The sequence below is a fragment of the Caloenas nicobarica genome, chromosome 18 (genome assembly GCF_036013445.1).
Source record: "Caloenas nicobarica isolate bCalNic1 chromosome 18, bCalNic1.hap1, whole genome shotgun sequence".
Classification (NCBI taxonomy): Eukaryota; Metazoa; Chordata; class Aves; order Columbiformes; family Columbidae; genus Caloenas; species Caloenas nicobarica.
This window is the reverse complement of record NC_088262.1, coordinates 821,507-841,042: the sequence shown is the minus strand read 5'-3', so window position 1 is coordinate 841,042 and position 19,536 is coordinate 821,507. Positions and strand designations below refer to the sequence as shown.

The 19,536-nt window shown below is 50.9% G+C and overlaps 1 protein-coding gene across 1 annotated transcript in view; it reads right to left on the bottom strand.

Annotated features, from left to right (window-relative positions):
- The window catches only part of RNF213 (ring finger protein 213), a 46,988-nt gene that overhangs the window by 16,133 nt on the left and 11,319 nt on the right, over positions 1-19,536 (bottom strand). The window contains exons 15-36 of the mRNA XM_065647721.1: positions 19,150-19,272; positions 18,569-18,749; positions 17,796-17,969; positions 17,377-17,535; positions 16,474-17,087; positions 16,021-16,186; positions 15,077-15,294; positions 14,377-14,517; positions 14,022-14,183; positions 12,465-13,605; positions 11,194-11,387; positions 10,665-10,817; positions 6,415-10,008; positions 5,362-5,498; positions 4,532-4,627; positions 4,264-4,382; positions 3,617-3,739; positions 2,828-2,910; positions 1,913-2,060; positions 1,400-1,535; positions 952-1,140; positions 384-523 (exon numbers count right to left, since the gene is read on the bottom strand). Coding sequence (XP_065503793.1) covers positions 384-523; positions 952-1,140; positions 1,400-1,535; positions 1,913-2,060; positions 2,828-2,910; positions 3,617-3,739; positions 4,264-4,382; positions 4,532-4,627; positions 5,362-5,498; positions 6,415-10,008; positions 10,665-10,817; positions 11,194-11,387; positions 12,465-13,605; positions 14,022-14,183; positions 14,377-14,517; positions 15,077-15,294; positions 16,021-16,186; positions 16,474-17,087; positions 17,377-17,535; positions 17,796-17,969; positions 18,569-18,749; positions 19,150-19,272 — 8,191 coding nt within the window. The remainder of the gene's footprint in view (positions 1-383; positions 524-951; positions 1,141-1,399; positions 1,536-1,912; positions 2,061-2,827; positions 2,911-3,616; positions 3,740-4,263; positions 4,383-4,531; positions 4,628-5,361; positions 5,499-6,414; positions 10,009-10,664; positions 10,818-11,193; positions 11,388-12,464; positions 13,606-14,021; positions 14,184-14,376; positions 14,518-15,076; positions 15,295-16,020; positions 16,187-16,473; positions 17,088-17,376; positions 17,536-17,795; positions 17,970-18,568; positions 18,750-19,149; positions 19,273-19,536) is intronic.

The following is a 19,536-nucleotide window of genomic DNA, read 5'->3' as shown; positions in this document are numbered from 1 at the left end:
CACAGCCCCTGTCCTAAAGAGACTGACACCTGGTTAATCACTGATGCATGCAACACTCCCCTCATTCAAAGCATTAACAAGGGATTTGAGGCCAGGTCTTCTCAGCCCAAGCACCAGTGTTGTATTTACAGAAACTCACCTTGTCATTAGCTCTTGGCATTTCCACAGCATTTTGAATACAAGGGCCCAGAATATGTGCAAGACGAATAGCGAGAAGCACAAAGAAAAGCCAGCTGCACGAAGTGCTACTGGCTCACATGAGCACAGAGGGAACCAAGGTGACTCCAGGCTTGCAGAAAGGTAGAGGTTTGGTAGCGACAAACCAGAGTTTACAGGGCAGATGGATGGAGATGCTGTGTCACCAGCTCAAGGCAGGCTCTCACCTTCCGTGTTCTGGATGTATCGAGCTTCCAGCCACAGCTCATCCAAGTACTCCTTTATCCTCCAGCTGAAAGGCATCTCATTCCCAGCATCAGCAGACACCGTCATGTTGTTCTGCACCAGAATTATCTCTGGCTGAGAGCTAGGAGATCAAGAGGTCATTAACACACCGGGCTTTTGCCTGGAAAACACATTCAGACAGGGGCAGGAAGCTGCAGAAAGCAAGAAATTAGATCTAGAAAGGGAGGACAGAGGGGAAAAGAACTGAAGGGCTCATTAATACAGCTCAGCCTGCCAGCTGTGTAGCATCGGGACTCAGTAAGTGTTCCCTGGCCCAAGGGCTGCAGTGCAGGACACGTGGGCCCCGGGGCTGGGGAAGCAGCTTGAGCACGAGAGGCAGAGAACAAAGCCCGGGAGCGCTGGGGATGAGGCAGAAAGGACAGACGTGTGCAGACACCGAGAACCCTGCGGCCTTGGGCACAGCACAGGGGAGCGACCACCAGCGTTCACCTCCCCTGTGGATCTACGACAGCGCTGGCTGGTCCCGGTGCTGCTCTCCGCGGGGCTCACCTGCTCGCACCCGCAGCGGGAGGGACAGCCAGGAGTTTTGTGTCACTGAAGATGAACATCCACAGGTCTGTCACCCACTGGGCTGGCGGCCTGGCCAGCAGCTCCAGGTTGCCGTTTCTGTCTATGACAGCAACCAGGAGAGCCAGGAATGGAGTGATCACGTTCTGGACTCGCTTCCACAGGGTGTGCCTTGGGGCAGAGAGAGACCGAGAAACCCAGAGGGACAGTGAGCAACAATAGCAGCAAACCAGCTGCCCTGTACAGCCCATCCAGCTGTAAGTCACCCACCCTCAGGAGCCAGGAGAGACAAAAGTGCCTCTGGATGGATCCCAGCACAGACCAGAGACTGACACGGCAGATATTCAGGTTACGCAGAACTGCTGTCTCTGCACAGTTGCCATTTGCACTCGGAAGCCTGCGGGTTACAGGTTATTGCTGCTGTGCTCACCTGAAGGTACCGGCCTCCTGGAGAGCACTGAGGTTGGAAGCCTCCCGAAGCACCCAGTTTTTCGGGTAAAGAGAATTTTCTTCTTGCTTCTTCAAAAGGTTGGAGAGACGAGCTTTTGTTATCCTCAGGAAAGAGGCTAGAAAACAACAGGGAACTTGCTTTTTCTCTTTTGTTGGCATTGGATCCAAATCCAAGTATCACACCAACGACATTTTAAAATTGTTTCAATAATCAGCCAACTGGGAAAAAAAACCCAAAAAACCACAACAGCCACCAGAGCTAGAACAGCCAGAGCAAAAGCCACAGCCCGAAGTCCAGGACAAGCCCTGCAGCCAAAGGAGCGACAGGCCGGGGCACAGACACACGCGCTCTGGGAAACCGCCTGGGGGATCCACCTTGTGACCAGCACAGCAAGGTCCGCTGAGCTTTGGGGCGCCACTGAGTTAAGGCCCATGTTTTTCTGGTCCCCTGGGTGCCCAGGGACAGTACCCGCTGCAGCCAGGGAGCACGTACCTTTCAGGTCGTTCTCTTTGGACAGGAGGCCAAGGAGAATCTTAATTCGCCTTGTGCTTCGACTAAGATCTTCATTTTGGTCCCGCAGCATCCCCACAGCACTTTGTACACAGGTCCTCAGGAGAACGGTGGTGTCCAGGATTTCACCCTTACCAGGAACAGCATGAAAACCAGTTCATTCCTCTTCAGTTTTACCCCTTTTCCCCCAACACATCCCTCTCAAAATGATTACAGCACTCTCCAGAAAGGGCCTGTGCCCCTTGCATCCCAGCTCCCAGTTTTCCTCATCTCAGGCTGCAAATCCAAGTCGTTCTTTTGCTCTCAAGCACACGATGCACCTGCTGTGACCCTTTCAAATTGGCATGTAACAGTGTTCGTATCAAGATTTCTGTGAGGGAACACTTGGCAGTTCAGGGGAAAAAGTGGAAATGATAAATATGACCACGGAGAATGCAGCCTCCCTGGGAGATGCTGAGGCACTACGTGGCAGAAGCCACACGCGGTCACTCCCGTGCGGGCACCCCGAGGCGCTGCAGGGCGCGGGGAGCTGGTCAGCACGGCTCCCAACGCCCCGCGGTCACAAACAGCTGCAGGGGCACGCTCAGCACCAGAGATCTCAGCTTCGGGGTACAGAAAGACAACAGAAGCTTTTAAAACTGATTTTTACAAATCAGGAGTATGAAGTGACTAAGGAATTGGAGGGTCCTTAGAACGGTTTACTTCTTCAGTGATGCTGATTTTGATTGGGCAGCAGGAGGAGAAATTTGTGTCTGATCAACATTCCTGATGCAAATACTGTTCCTGAGGGATTTCAAGTGAATGAGGATGCAAAGGGTGTGTTGCACCGATGGGTGCAACAAAGAGCAGAGAGCTGTACCGACAGCTGAGAAGCCAACAAACGTGTTCTGAACTGACCTCACAGTGCTCTGCTTCTGGCACCGCTGTTTGAACCTCCTTGTTTTCCTCCTGTTCTTGACCACTCACAGGCAGAGCTGCAACTGAAGTGTAGAATTGTTGTTAGAAAGAAGCAGAGATGCAGAAGATCTGCATCAGTCAGATAAGGGTTTATTTAGCAACAGCATCCCAGAGCAGCAGAACATCTGTCAGAGATCCATTATCGCCTGCGTGAGAAGCCGAGATCCAGCTCTCTAAACACAGCTGCAGCTGCCAGGGCTGCCCAGCCTCACGCAGCAAGAACCGGAAAAAATGTGACACTTGGAGCTCACGCACTAAGCTCTACCAGGACCCCGTAAGGCAGTACGGTGAGAGGAAAAAGCATAAGAAAAAACTGAGGGGAAAGAAAAAGTCTCTTCTAACCTTCCCACAGGTTTAGGTGAACGTATCTACGTTCATGCAAGTGAGATATTCTCTGGAGTGAGTCCTTGTCTGTGGTCTCTGCCACGCAGCATCTGCTGCCTCCCGTGCTGAGGGAGCATTCGGGCTACTGAGCAGTGCAAATACCACCTTTTTTTGTTTTTTGGACAAAAAAGGAAAGCTACCAAATTAACCTACTTGACGACCCAAAGCTGCAGTAACAAACTAGATACAACTACAAGTTGGCAGTCATGTTGTGATCCTCCCCACAAAAAACAGATGCTGAGCAAGGAAAGTCAAGAGATATGTTGTACCAGGCAAAAGCTCCACTAGCACCAGGTCCGGGAGGGCATCCCCTCCTCCCCATCCCAACAGCAGCATGCAGCTCACCTTCGGTTTTAGCTGAGTGCGCACAGAACATCTGGCTGATGGTGAGGTTCTGCAGGGCAGTCATATCTGATACCATGTCTTTGGATCTGCGGAGATCGTCTATATGCACTGACTGCCACAGTCCTAAAGGCAGAGGAACAGAACTTCATGCCATGCCTGCAGCGTGCTCTTCTGGAAGAGCTTCCCAAGAATTCTCTCGCAGCAGCTCTGGGGTAGCAGTTCACATTCCAAGTTCACTTGCTGTCGCTTCTTGATGTGGAAAGGGAAAGCAGCAGCTCACCCTGAACACGCTGACACACGCTGCCCTGACCAAGGGGGCGTGGGGGCTCTCGGAGCCCACCGCACACAGCGGAACGCGTACCGGGCTGTCTGCTGGAGGACAACGCCCCTGCGCTGGCGTCGGGTCCGTCTGCTGCTCACCAGCTGACCAGAAAGGGGCTCGTGTGTCCGTGGGCTCTCACAGAGGAGACCGCGACTCGGAGGTACTGACCCCCAGGGCAATGCCCACGGGTCAGGGCGGCTGCTCTGACAACCCGCAGGACACACTGATTCCAGATTTTAAGCATTAAAAAGGAACGTGAACAAGAGAAATGTTGCTCTGGTATGTCTGCCTGAAGCCAGTTAAGGAGTGAGGCGGCCAGACCCACCTCCATGGAATCCCACGTAGGACGTTCCTCCTTCCACCCGGGAAAGCTTCATGATGAAATAAACGAAGACAGAGACCTCTCCCAGGTCCACCTTGTTGAGCTCATTAACAACCGTGTATCTACAACAACAAGGAAATGCCGTTGACAGATCAAACAGAGACAGAAGTTCAGGCCACAAGTCTTTCCTCGGTGAGAGCGGTTTCTCCCCGTGTACAGACAGAGCAGCCGAGCAGAACATCCAGCTGGAACCACTTCACACTTGACTCACCTGGCTGAGGCCACGAGCTGGGCATTCTGAGAGCCATCTTCAAAGTCTGTCTGAATTATAAGGACTTTATTTCCTGAGGTGGCATCAAGGAAATCTCTAAAGAGGGAAAGGGCATTTCAAAGAAGTCACTACATAAAAACCAAAACATTAAAGACTGTTGTGGGAAAATAAGGGAAGACTGGTGAAGAGGATGGTAAACACGCTCGTGTGACTTGCAGCTGGGGTACAGAAAAATACATATATCATTCTAATTGTTGTCTGTCCTTGTGTGTTTGACAAGTAGAACATGTGTGTTCAGATAACACAGGCCTGTGATAGACTCAGAGGCAGCCTATCGAGCATGCTTGAGATTCCTGCCCCGCTGCGGGAGAGATGACAGCACAGTGGTGAACTACACCCACACGAATCCCTGAAAAACAGGCACAACCAGCAGGTTGGGTGACCCTCTAGCAGGGACCGAGCTCCGCGGTGCCTGCATCCCGCCTGGGCGCCGCTTCGGGAATCCCCGGTTGGGGAGGTAACAAAAACAAATTTACTCTTTGCATTTCAGCCATGGGTTTGTGGTTGTTCCTGTGCTGACTGTAGTAGTCACTCCAAATTACCTCTGGCTGCTGCAGGCAGGAGAGCTTAAAACACCCATCCTACAGTGATGGAATGACTTCAAAAACCCATCTCAGTATGACAGAGCTAATTCAGTTTGCACTGGGCCAGTGCACTGTTCAACAGAGGCCTCTTGTCTCCCTGTTCCGTGTGTTCCTCGTGCTGTCCTGCCCACGCAGATCCGCAGCCAGCAGCCCGCGCGGAGCAGGACAACGCACACCCAGGCTCACCGGACACACTTCAGGAACGAGAACTCCGTGTCAAAGCGCTGCAGGAACAGGATCTGCGGCCGCTGCGCTCTGCCCTGCACTTCTCTCTCCAGGCAAGCGGCGTCCGCGCTGGTGAGGAGCCGCGAGAAGGTGGTGACCTGGCAGTGCGACATGGAGTTTGTGCTTTGCTCAGGAATGCAGCAAAAAGGCAGCAGAGACTTATCTGTCCTCCCAGCTACAGCTAGCTTGCTGCAGAGCTGGACTGCACCCCAAAAAACCCACATTTTTTTGCCCTGCTAGTAGGAAAAGGTTCAACACGGGCTGTTAGACCAACCCAGGGCCACTGCTGGGTAGATGGACACGACGACTCTTGGTGCTGCCAGAGACAGGGCAGCTCAGCAGCTGAGCAGGGGCAGCCAAGGCTTTGAGGAATGTCTCCTGAACCCCCCTGCATCTGGTGAGCCCCTCGTGTCTCATGAGCCCCCCACTTGCCTTCCCCGCCGGGCCGTCCCCCGCCGCACCCCCAGGAGAAAGCGCATTGTTCTCGTGTGAGGCAGGAGAGGGAGAAATTCTCCAGCCCATCTCAGCTGAAGTTCTTTAGTTTTGGTACCAGGCAGAAGTAAAACAGAGCTATCACATTAAAGGCCCATGAAATCTCCGGCTGTCTGTGGCTTAGCTGGGTTAAAGTCTTTTGTATCTTTAAGACTAGAGGCAGGCACAAAGGAATGAGGGTTCCGAGGCTCCTGACAACTTTTTCTGCAGCCCGAGCCTGTTTTGCCGGCTGTGCCCATGGAGACAGAACTACTGTCCAAGTAAAGAGATGCACCAGCTCCCCAAACCCACTTAAAACCCATTTGCCATGAAGCATCAAATACTGCTTCACATGTAGTGGAGGTATTAGATTCTCCAGGATGCCACAACAGCCCTGCCGAAACACCCGCCTCTGCACACCTGGGCAAGCGGAAGGCCGCCGTCAGGTTCTCCTGGGTGTAGCCATAACACAGCCCCAGCAGCACAAACCAGAAACCTCGCTGTGGGTTGGGAGGGCTTGAGAGGACGCTGCAAGATACTCACCTCTGTAAAGACCGTTTGGTTCCCAGAGACGGCGTGGACGTGAGCTCGGAGGAAGTCAGCGAACGACGTGTGCTGCTGCTGCTTGAAGTAAACGTCGGCCAGAGAATCGGCCATGAAGGAGCCCACCGAGTGGCAGTGGCGGACGACGGCGTCGGGGGTGGCACAGTTCAGCAGGGCCAGCCGCGCCTCGCTCCTCACGCGGGACACGAGCTCCGCGGGAGGACACGCCGCTTTCAGCTTCTCCGTGGTCTGCAGGACCACCGAGGCGCAGGTGTTGGGGTGGTAGCCCACGAAGACGTCCGAAGGGCTGTACTTCTGCTGGCTGAGGAAGTGCTCTTCTGTATTGGCTGCAGTGAACTCCCGCACCCACTTCTTCAGCTCCTTGACGGTTTCTCTTTGGCTCTTGTCCAGCACGGTGCTGATATCCAGGTAGTGCTTTTCCAGCCTGTTGATCAGCGGGATGGGAAAGTGCTTATGGACCACGTCTTTCTCCTCGATGACTATCAAACGGAACTTGGGGTGCACTCGGCACTTCACCCGGTGGGTGCCCAGCCCCAAGTCCACGTACTTCTGGCCAGCAAGGTACACGTAGTATTGATTGAGGGCATCATAGAGGCTCTCATAAAGGTTCTGCAAGTTGAGGAGCACAACCATTTGGCCGGTTTCCATGCAGACCTTCACTCGGTTGATGTTCCTGCATATCTGGGTATACTCTTGGTCCTTAGGGAAACTGGAGCCAAAGATAATTTCTGGCTGTTGCCGGGCAGTGAAAAAAGCTTGCTGGAGGATTTGCAGTGCTGCGTAGTTCTCAGTCAAAACAAGCAGGTACCTGCAATCGCCATCCTGACTGCTGCTGTAAATGTTCTGTCGTATCAGCTCAGTTCTACTGATGTCACAAGCACGTATTGCTGCTTTTTCTGGTAACTGTGAGGTGAATATTTCCAAGGCATTGACATCATCTTTGCCACCAAAGTTACGAAGAACAACTTCAGCTATTTCTTGAGGTGTCGGCTCACTTTTGGAACTCTTGGCTAAGGCAAAAAACATCTTTATGAGGCTGTAGTAGTCACGCAGACCAAAGAACTCTCTGTCTTGGACTTTGCAAATATTTTCATATGCATCTGCAAAGTGACAAAAATACTGTTCGACCTTCTGCAAAGCCCCTCGTGCTGAGCAGCAAATCCCCTCTGCACTTTTTATGAGCTCTTCTTTGCTGGGGTCACCACGTGAGACAAAGATGCCCCGATTCATTTTAGCAGGGTCCAAAGCCCAGTTGGAAATCCCGATGAAGCCAACCTTTTTGTGAGGAAGAGGGACGTCATCTATGCAGCCGTCTTCCAACAGCGGGTGCAAAGTCTTCAAGGGCATTTTGGGAGAGTCTTCTGCCAGGCCAATCTCATCCAAAACCACCACCGAGACATACTCCTCCAAGTTCTTCCCCTCCTGGAATCGAGCGCAGTGCTTGAACGTGCCTATGATCCCCTCCGGCGTGGAGAGAGGGCTGCACTGGAAAGACACGAGATGGATCTGCTTCAGGTCCTTGAACAGGTCTGAAGGAGCAGCCTGGCCCTGCATAGCGTCAGCCACAATGGTTTTCGCAAGGGATTTGGAGCTCCCGGGCTTCCCAACAAGAAAAAGAGGGATTTTCAACTCAATGCAGATGACCATCATAAAGACATTTTCCTTCAAGGCCAGGTTTCTCGCTATGGTGTCTCGGAGGTGCACACCACTCAGGAACAAGTCCTGCATCAGGGAGATTTCCTCCAAAATCTTTTTCTGGGTATCATAAGGCTTTGGGAGGACCTGGCTGATCGCACTCCTATACGCCTCCTTCTTCTCCAAGGACGCATGGTAGCAGACGCCGACGGCCAGCACTAAGGCCCAGAACACGGTGTTTCTCTCGGCAGTGCTCTTCGGAGCTCTCTTCTCGGCCAGGTACTTCTCCAGCTCCCCCAGCAGTAGCTCACTGCGCTTGTGAAACCACCTGAGAACCTCCACGCAGCGCTCCACGTCCCGCAGGCTCACAAAGCTGCACTCGTCGTCCCGCTGCCTCATGTACCGCTGGGAAGCAAAAAGCACTTCTGTAACGACCGCGGCCTCGGCCTGCTGCATCGGGACGTGCGCGGTCACCCTCTGCACAATCTGCTGGATATACATTTTTTCAGTTAAGTTGTTCAGCTGCCCAAAATCCCACACTAACGGGATCATGCTGGGTGGGAGCGCATGGACGCGGTACACAAGCTGTCTCAGTGGAATAGAGCCAAGCTTATCCTTTGTCTCGTCGGCTTTGACACGGTAGCCCAACCCAGCTGACTCCAAGCGTTGAATCATCTTTGGCGCGTGCTTACGATACGGGTTGCAGGCTGCTATGATCTGCAGGCCAGAGCAAGAGGCCAGCGGCTGCCCCTGGGCCGTGTGGTCACACAGAACCTCCTTGATGCTGCTCACAGCCTCTGTTGTGTTGGCTTCATCGAAAAAGAGGACAGTGTCCAACCCGTGCTGCTCCTTATTGGCTTTGGCAAGGGCTTCTGCTTCTTTGATCCTGGCATAAATCATCTCTGCAGTCGTACCTCCATGGACTTTTACAAGCTTCATGTTCTCCACCTCTACGTAACTTCTGCGTAACTTGCACAGAAACTTTATAAGTCTGGTTTTCCCGCAGCCTGTTTCTCCCATGATGACAACCGGGATGTTGCATCTGAACCGCATCTCAATAGCCAAGATTTTTAGCACGTTGTCTGTTGTGAGCTCGTATGTCTCATCAGGGTCTACGACCCAGTGGATTCCCAAAACCATGCAAAGCTTTTCCAGCTTCTCGTGACGAGGCAACTCATCAAACTGAATATTGAAGGGAACTCTCTGGAGTAACAAGCCTTTGTACAACTGTGATGTCATGACATTCCTCTTGATAATTTTGTGATTTAAAGGATTAACGGCATCGACACCACCACTGCTATTAGGCTGAAGGTGAAAACCAATGAATGTCATGGACACACGATCTTCGTTGAAAAACAAATACGGATGAGGCTCAGACTCCCACTTTTTCCGAATGCGGAAAGGAAGGAGATCTTCTTCTGCAACGTTTTCCAGGTTGGACGACTGCCTTCCCGAACTTTGATCGGAAATGTTGAGGGAAGGTGTTGCAAAATCCCTTGCCATTAAAATCATGAAGGTAACAACAAAGTTTTTGAAACCTTTCAAAGTGTCCTGGACAAAGTCAGGGTTGCAAAAGACTGAAGCTTCGCAGTCTCTCAGCTGGACATTGAGAAACCAGGTGAAGTTTCGGAGTTCTGCCCAGGAGGGATCGGTGATCCCGCAGTGCAGCAGGAGCTGCTGCAGGCACTCTGCCGGGCTCCCTTCCACAGAGTGCTCCTCGTAAGAGAACGCGTCCAGATTGCACCCCTGGTCGAACCTCTTCAGGTACTGGAACGGTCTCTGGAAAGCCTCACTGCAGAATTCCTCCTCATCCATCCCTGGGTCTGAACCAGCCCCAGCCTGGTTCCCCAGGGTCTCCATTTCTAGCACTTCCTTGGGAGACTTGCACGTTACTTTAGGGAACACGTCAAAGAAATTAAACTTCTGGCTCGCTGACATCTGGAATAGAGGAAAACAAAATTTGTCCTCACAACGGTGTAGCCCTAATCGTCGGTTTATTTAATCTGTTCTTACCAGTATTCTTGCCTAAAATCACAGACCCAACTAAATAACAGCAGATATCCTATACAACCGTGACACTTCTTCCCCCACGCATCACTTCTTCCACTTAAAGTGTATCAAAACAATTAATCCTATTTCCCCCTACCGTCTCCGTCCTGTCTGTTGTTACCCCCAGCCTCTTCTCAGTGCTACCTCAAAGAAAACTGAACCCAAGAAACTGTTGTCAACTATCCCTGTCACTTCTACACTGTTCTTATAGCTGTATAGAAATATTCTAGTACTTTCAAACATGCAAAGTAACATAAGGAAGATTAGATTTTGCATTTTTGTCTCCTATAAATGTAACAGCGGGGCCAGCGAGGTTTGGACTAACAGGCCTTCAGAAATTACCAACACAAGAAACCCACAACAGGTATCACTTACTGTCTAGTTTTCATGTCACTTGGTCCGACAGCAGGGACATGACTTTGTAAGGGAGCTGCACAGCACACGCTAAGCCGGGCAGGAACCCCTGCCCTATGTCTAGTTATAGCCTCAAGACTCATCTGCAGTTATATACAAACATGAGTTCAAAGAAACTGTCGTGTACATACATGTCTCGCTGTTTTCTTTGGCACTGGTGATACCTCAAGGATTTCAATGATATACAAATGGCACTTCTGTCGTAGCCACATGTTTCCATTATTATCTGTCAGATACTGCAACACCAACAGCTTGAACAGAAACTCTGGAACTCCACTTTGTACCTACCACAAGAAAAGACACAAATGCAGTTACTCATCATGACGTCCCAGAATGGTGGAAGAGCTGAGGGTGGCCGGGACCTCTGGAGATCTTGTCCAAGTCCTGCTCAAGGCAGGCTCAGCTAGACCAGGCTGCCCAAGGCCACGACCAGGCAGGTTTTTAAGGGCTGCAAGGCTGGAGACTCCACAGCTTCTCTGGGCAACCTGTTCCAGAGCTCAACCACCTTGATGGCAAAGAGTTCTTTATGTTACTTACACAATAATTAGAAAAAACATCCCAGGGAAATGGCTTGCTAAGAAAAAAAGCTTTAAAGAAGTAATTTGTGCAAGGATCTGCGCAGAACTTTAGGACAAGGCACCCACTGGAGGATGTACTTACTGAAGAGGTGATATCAAAATGGAATATCATGGGCTTTGTCTGGTGTTTTCTCTTCAGAAAAGGCAGAAGAGATTTTAGCACTTTATCTTCATCTACTTCGGGTTCAATTAGTCTGATGGTTTTCAGAAGTTCCGTACACTCAGGCTGCTCTGCCTGCAGTCTTTCATGTAGCCTCTTCACATACAGAGATTTCCCTGTTATCATTAAAAATAAAAACACACACACACCAAAAGAATTAAAGCCATCAATATAAAACACATCATATTAAGGTCATAATCGAATGAAGAAAATCAAATGCTAAGCACCCTATTCCTCTGAGCTCTCTGAACGTCCCTAAGAGACACCCAGCGGAACGGCTGAGGCCGGTGAGCAGCCGCTGCCGGGAACCGGGGCTGCCGCGCCGGCTGCTGGTTCTGCCCAGCCTGCTCGGAAAGCCTTCACTTCATTAGGACTTGGATCTATGCTATTCTGTGGTTGTCTCTAAAGTCAGAACATGGAGGGGAAAAAAAATGGCTGTTGTCAAAGACAAAAGCACCCTCAAGTTTCCCATCTTCTCCTGTAGAAATTAATTTTGCCGGAGTCAAAGTTTACACAGGAGACAGGCACAACTGGGCCACTGATCTCTGCCGGGACAACAGCTCAGAGCGGGGTGAGGACACAGCTGACACACAGCAGCTCTTTCCCAGGATTTTTTCAGTGATTTGCAGCTCAGGAGCTCCGATGCCAGAGGTAACAGCTTTGTGTTTTATAGCCCTGATGGATGTTTCTCTCATGACTGTATCTAATCACTTTTTAAGCCTGTGTAAAGCTTTGGGTTCCACAATTTAATGAAGCACTGTTTGAAGAACCACCTTCTTCTGTTTGCTTTTCAGCCTGCCAAGTAGTTTTACTTAATACCCTCCAGCTTCTTGCATTAAGAGACAGCCAACAATCATTTCCTTACAACCCTTGGCCCATCTCACATGTATTTTCCTGCAGGCGTATTTTACCCTCAGGAGGTCAGATTCATCTTATCCAGCATTAGCTGTCTGGTTTGTGTTAATTCTGTAAGTCAGTAGAAGGAGACAAGTGTCAGATTAACAAGATGAACCATCTCTAGAGATGCCTCTCTCGGGACAAGATGTCCTTCCAGCTTTCACCTCACCCACTGACTATCGTCCAGATCACTCTTTTTGCCTAGATGCCTATGACTTGGGCAGAAAACCCAGCAATGTGAACCCCCCTCCGGTTTTTAACACTCAGCAGGCCCCGCGTCGCATGTGACATCTTACCCACACCAGCTCTTTTGGAGGACACGATCCCAACACACATGTTGTCCTTGAACACAGAGGCAGCGGAACTTGAAGGCTGAGTGACTCTGTAGTGGTGCTGGAGGTACTGCTGGATTTCGGCCAGCGGCCTCTGGGGGATCATGTGCACTTTGTACTGGCTGAAGACAGACGGGATGTAGCTGTGCTCCCTCTCGCAGTTACACAGAATGACGAGGCGATAGGTGCTGTTGTAGCGCTGCAGGTGCTGGAACAGCTCCTCTGCTCGGCAGCTGACATCATAACTCAGCTCGTCTGCGTACAGCATGCTGTAAATTTTCCCTCCTCCCCCACAGGGAATGAGGCACCTCCTGAGGAAGAGCCCCACTTGCTCAGCACTGGTCTGCGGGGTGCACAGGAGAACTTCATCGAAAGTGGGCAGGGGCTGGAGGGGGCTGTTCATGTAAATAGCCAGAGCCGCTGTGAGCACCTCAGAGCGAGGGCAGGTGATGAGGTTGGGCTGCCCGACGCACAGAAGGTCCCGGGGAAAGTCTCGTGTGACACGCTCGCTGTCCCCGCTGGCCAGGCTCTTCAGCCACCCACCCAGCGTATCGATGTCCAGGCAGCTGGGAAGGAAGGAGCCCATGTTGCTCATGTAGCACTCCCAGATGCACTCCAGCCATGCGGTCAGGTCCTTCTCGCCATCCAGCATCACGTCGAAGTCAGGAACAGCCCTCCTCGAGCTGGGAGGCACCTTGGTCCCGGAGGCTCCGAGGACATCCTGCTCAGTGCAGTTGTGTTTTAGGAACGAAAGCATCATCAGGGCATCCCGGCTGGGTGTCCCCTGCCCCAGTTCTGTGCACAGATACACCAGCTGCTCAGCCGTGTAGTAGTTCAGGTAGAAATGCTGGAATCGTTTTTCATACATGAAGCTTTTCCAGCTCGCCAGGAAACTCTCCATTGTCTTGCAGAGGCCTGGGAGCACAGCTGCCAGATCGCCCTGCCCTTCCAGCACTGGGATCAGTCCCAAAGAGAAGTCTATGAGAATACAGGATTGCCGTTTGGGTGAACAGTACACATGAGCAAGCCAGGAGCGGAAGAGCATGTTCCCAGCTGAATAAAGGTCTATAAAGGCTTGTGCAAGTCTTTGGACATTGGAAAATATCTGTGTGAGGATAGAGGAGAGATAAAAAACCTAAGCTGATTTACCAAGACAAGTCCCAGTCATGAAACCATGGGAAAGACTTTCAATCAAAACAAAGGCTTTGGTCCCCAGCCGGGTGTGTCAGGCCTTGCACTGCAACAAAAGACTCGGTGGCTTTTTAACAGCAGCATCCCCAGGAAGGCAGTGAGGAATCCCCAGCTCCCTACAAAAGCACAGAGGACGAGGGTCCCAATCCACTGCCCAGTCTCCAGCTTAGTTCCACCTCAGCAGGGAACCACAGGGGTAGGAACATCTACCGACCTGCTACCATTCACCCCCAGCAACCCAGCTGTAAACCACAGTCTTAAAAGCTGATATTCAAGGCAAAATCCAACCCCAGCCTCAACATCAGTAACCCACTGGGTTTGAAATCTGACCTCGGAGAACTTCTCCACCTCCAAGCCTTGCTCTCCCTTTGCTGACATGAGCATCAGTTTGTTCTGCAGTTCACGGAGCTCTGCGAGAGAGTATTTCCATGAGGCCTTGTTATCCCCGGAGCTCCCCGGGAGGGTGAAGCACAGGACGTTGTCCAACGAAACCTGCCAGAAAACAAGTCATTATCGCTGATGTGCACCGAGGTTCCACCTCCTCGGGCAGCGCTACACCCAGGAAGGGGAGCACTTAGGAGGCAGCAGCCCCCAGAAAGGAATGGTGCAGAGCAGAACAGCTCCAGCACGTTTCTGACAGTCACCGACATGCCAGCAGTGCTGTCTGCGGGAGGGAAAGCCTCACCTTTCGGCCATCGGCTGGTGCTCTGAGAACATAGATTCCTCTGCTGTTGATGGCAGCTGCCAGCGACAGTGAGGACAGCTCCACAGAGCCGTGGCTCTCCTTCACCGTCCTCAGCCACTCCAGGTGCTGAGCTGATGCGCGCTGTGGGAAGAGAAGACACGGCGCTGCCCTCATCACTCTGACCGGGCACTTCTTTCCAGGATTACATCTGTGCTCGGGACAAACAGCTTGGGCTGGCAAGAGTTTCAGGATGGGGAAGGAAGAAAGGAATAAGTGCCGGCCACAGCCTGATGCTTCTGCACAGCTGGTCTTTACCAACATCACGGGAGGCTGAGCAGAGCCCACCGTGCTTCAGTGCCTCTCGCTGTAGAAGCATGCCCTGCTACAAAGAGTAAAACTGAGTTCCCAGCCATCTGCCTTCCCTCTTCAGCATCATCCTCCAAACTCTTGGAAGAGCAAAGCTACACCACATCGCTCTTGTAAGCATCAGCAGTACTCTGGAGAAACCTATGCTGTACCAGCTACAGCCGCTGCAGTGAATTTTTGTGCCACAGAAACATAAGATATTTTTCTTCCAATAACAAGAGCTGTGGTGATGTCCCCACACAAGTGCAATTTGCCCCATGCACTTAATCTTCCAGCCACTCTTGGAAAGCAGCAACACAAGAGGAGGCAGAGGACCCGCTCCTGCAGAACTCACCAGTTTCTTGGGAAGATTCTCGTCACTGTCCAGGGCTCGCCACAGCTTCTTCAAGCAGTGCATGAAGTCCTCAAACCCCGACTCTTGCCTGAGCTCATAGAGCAGGGAAGAGTAGCCGTGCACAGTGTCGTGGAAACAGGCCACACGGTCCACGTCCATGTCATTCTCCCCCGCAGAGATGGATGCCAGGTCTACAAATACCTTCAGCTCGTTCATATCTTAAATGAGAGAAACATGTGAATGAACAACACGTGATGTGGCTTTAATGCAATTCCACATCACCACCTTTTACAGCAAATGCAGACAGAATGCCTTTGAACAGCATCTGTGCAACACCCCTCCACCCATCCTGCCAGCAGCTTCACTGGGCAATTCATCTGCATTACTGACGTCTTTGGCCATGGCTTTTCCCCGCATTGCCAGGACAGCAGCTGTACGAAGGGTGCAAGTCTCTGCACGTGAGACAACCGAGCTGGCAGGCACACAGCTAATCACACCACTGCCACCCCGCTAAACTGACGGCCTCTGTTCTCTGATATAACGAGTCCGAAGCGAACAGCAGCCCTCCCAGCCCGTCAGACCGAGCGTGGCTGTGGGGCAGGGTGGCTGCTGGGTGCTGCACGAGACAGCGGCACGAGCAGCCCGACTGCGGACGCTGTCCCTGTTCACGGCAGGGGCTGGACGAGATGAGCTTTGAAGGTCCCTTCAACCCAAACTAGTCTATGTTTAAAGGGGCTATTTCATAGCACGTTCCACCCCAAAACCCTTATGAGGTGCTTGTAACTACCAATAGCAGAAGCTGTGAATGCATAAAGCAGAGAGCAGGTGGGGCAGGGACAACCCTTCTGCCGGTCAGGGACACGATTTATAACCATCCCTTCTGTCCCCACACAGACCGGCACCCCTGCAGAGCCAGCTGCCCAGCTCCGGGGAGCAGCACACACCTTGCAGCGCTTCCCTGACCCAGCTGACAAAGTCCTTCTGCTGCGCCAGCTCCTTCAGGCACGCCCGGCGCGTCACGGTGATCCCCTCCAGCAGCCTCTTGGCGTGCACGAGCTCGGGGCTGATGGAGTCCAGCTTTTGCATCTTGTATGATTCAAGCTTTTCTGTCTACAAAGCATGAGGTGCAAACAAACATTCAGTCTGGAAATGGGAAATACAACCTGTTCTCCAGCAAGGAAACTCCTCTGCAAAGCCACACCCCAGACAGAAGATACCACTTCTCTCTTTTAAGAAAGATGACACAAAAGCACTTTGAACACTTAATTTTTATCCCAAATAGGCATTTTGGGACAGGTCGTGGCTCTTGACAGACTGGGATAGATGTGTGAATGTTCAGATTTACCCAAGCTTTCCAGCCAACACCCTGACAGTACAGAGCTGAAGTGGATACTCACTATGTCCAACAAGTTTTCCAGGACGCTGAAGTCACCAGAGAGGTTTAAACTCTCTTTGACATTGGCAATGATCTTCGCAGCATCAAAAGTTAAATGCATTTCATGGTATTGCTGGATCTGCTGAAAACGCTGATCAACCCAGTCTCTGTCTTCTTCAGGTCTAAGCTTACATATGATATTTAGTTCAGTTTTGATATCTTCAGGATGATTCGTGAATTCCTGAAAAATTCTATCAACTGCAGAAAGTGTGAGACTTCCAGATCTGAGCTTATCATACAGCACTTCATAGCTCACAAAACAAGGGGAGATTAGACAGCTGAAAACATTATTGAGGTCCAATATGGAAACAACGTGGTCCTCCACCTCCTCTTCTAGGCTTCCATACTCCTCTTTCGAACTTCCATACTCCTCTCCTGCCTTCTGTGCTGCTTTCTCCCAGAACTGCTGGAAGATCAGGCTGTCCTTCAAACTGTGCATCTTCTGGGCACATTCTTTCAGCGTGGGGCTCAAGCTGTAGTAGGTACATGGGGGTCTCTTCTCCACATCCACAACTGTATTTAGCCTTTTTGAACTAAGATCTTGTGAGTGTTGAGATTCCACTTCACCTACATCCACTTCAAAACAGAGAGATGGGTCAGAGATGGGTCAGGCGTCTCGCCCGTGTCCAGTTTACTCCATCTAATCCACTAAGCTGCAAAATGCTGTCGGGCATGAGGAACCCTACAAATATCTATGATGCATAAGCACTCATTTGATCCTTTAAATGCTCCAGGTTTACTCCCCCCACCCCTCCTCATCCTTGCCGTGGTTTAGAATAAAACCTGTTTACAAAGCCTAGCCATTTTCAAAGAAAATGATGTTTTCTGCAGTTGCCAGTTTCACATTGCTCCCCCAAAACACTACCTTGCACAGATGCCTGCACCTTCCTACACATGCTCAGGAAGGTTCCTATTGTTTTTTGCTCTTTTCTGAGCAGCGTTACTTCTTCTTGCCTCCTCTGCAGCAGCTCTTTCAGCTGTCCCAGGAGCAGTTCTTTTTCTGCAGGTAGCAGCTGCTGGTGCTCTGAAAGAGAACCCGTCTGTAGTCACAACGCAGCCGCTTCCCACCCCCGCCCGCTGGGGTCTGGATGTGCAGCCACAGACACCCCGGTGAAACGCAGACAGCACAAACTGTCCATGGACGGGACAGAGACAAGGGCAGCACAGCTAATTGCTGAGGCACCTAATTAGCATTACTAATCACTGAAGGAGGCTAACAGAGCAGGCTATCCATCACTACAGTGATGCCATAAACCAACAATGCCACCTTTGAACGGTTCTTACTTATCTCCCAGATACAGAGGAACTGCTTCTCGTGCTGGAAAATCTCCTCCAGATGTTTCACACAGATCTGCCCCTTCTGGATGTCATCGGTGACGCTCATAAGCACGGAGTCTGCCGTGGCCATGACATTCCTTGCTTCCTCTGTAAGTGCTTGCAGGAGCTTTGTGTTTGTTCCTATTCCAGAAACAAGGCAGGTAAAAGCCAGATCAGCCCCGCCTCACGAATAACAGGCAGAATCAGGAACTGTTCAGTGTTATGACACAGAGTCCTTCCATTTCCCATTCGAATCCCTACCCCAAAGCCTGTGAGCTCATCACACCACCCTCCAAACCCTCATGTTTTTCTGAACATAAATGGCCAGGATCTCAGGAAAGCAGTCCAGAAACCTTCCCATGGGGAGCCCACACCCAGCACCTGTGGAGCAAACACAAGCCGTTTGCATCCCTTCACATGACAAACACTTTTGCACTTTTGTGTAACAATAGCTTATTAAAACTTCTCGGAGAAATAAGTTATGTTCTATAAATCCACTCGATCTGCAGGTTCAGCAACCCAGAGCAAATCCTGAATTGGCTGCAGTGGGTTAGCACGAGAGGAATACCAGTTCCCTCCTTAGCCTTTCCTCTCCAAAAGCAGTCTGAACACCTTGAGCTTTGAGACAGAATAAAACAAGAGCAGGACAATTTAGATATGTTTCCTGCTCTGCAAAGTGGGAGCGACAAGGCAGAGAACAGCTTTTCATTGACTCCTATAAATATAACTAAACATCATACCGTTAAAGCTGAAGATATGTTTGATGTCCGGCCAAGTAAGCAGGTGGTGCAAAATCTCATCAAAATTGTCCTCCAACTGCCCATTCTCCATTGGCCAGGACTTCACAATAATAGTCGATACGAGCTGGCTGAATTGGACCATGTTGTAGGAAGATACCTTCTCAAGGAGGTTGCTCTCAGTCTGCACAAGGCACACAGGACAGCGGGGAGGAACACGTCAGCGTTCGGGATTACACTGCGTCTTTGCCTCGGGATCGGGCGCTGATGCCAAGGGGTCTCACCCCCAGTGCTCACGTGCATCCCAAAAAAGCCACGACATGGCCGACACCAGAAGCCATGACGGCAAAAGCATTACAAGCGTTTTTCATGGACTCTTTTCTAAGCGGATTTTCATTTCCTGATTTCTTGTCAATATTTTTTCTGGCTGGTTTAACAAACTGAAACAATCCACAGCAACTCAAGCAATAAGGGACTGAATGTGCAGCTCTCCTTGCACCACAATGCACATCCCTGTACTATGTAACAGGTTTTCTGCGCAACAGGAAATTTGACTTTTCCTACCCCGAGGGAAAATACAATACCTGGCAAGCCGCAGTTACAGCCTCTATGGCACAATTCCGGAAACACTCCTCGGTGGAAGAGTCAAGTGGTGTTAACTGGCAGTGCTGACAGCAGTACACCAAGATTTGGTTAACTGGAGTCTCCTACGGGGCAAAAGAGAGATTTCTTATCATCTTAAAGTTGCCGAAGTCTTTGTTCTGAAAGCATGAAGAAGTGCTGCTATTAAGACAACAAAAGGACCTAAGATGAAAAATGTAAGTTCCCCAGGGGAGCCAAGTGTCAGCCCATCTATCGGTGCCTGCAAGAGAGATGAAACAAATTCTGGGAGAATCTTTCCATCTAAAATGTGTGATGACTTCCACCAGGAAATATTTGTTTCCCACTTATGCCATGAAAAAAAATCAATG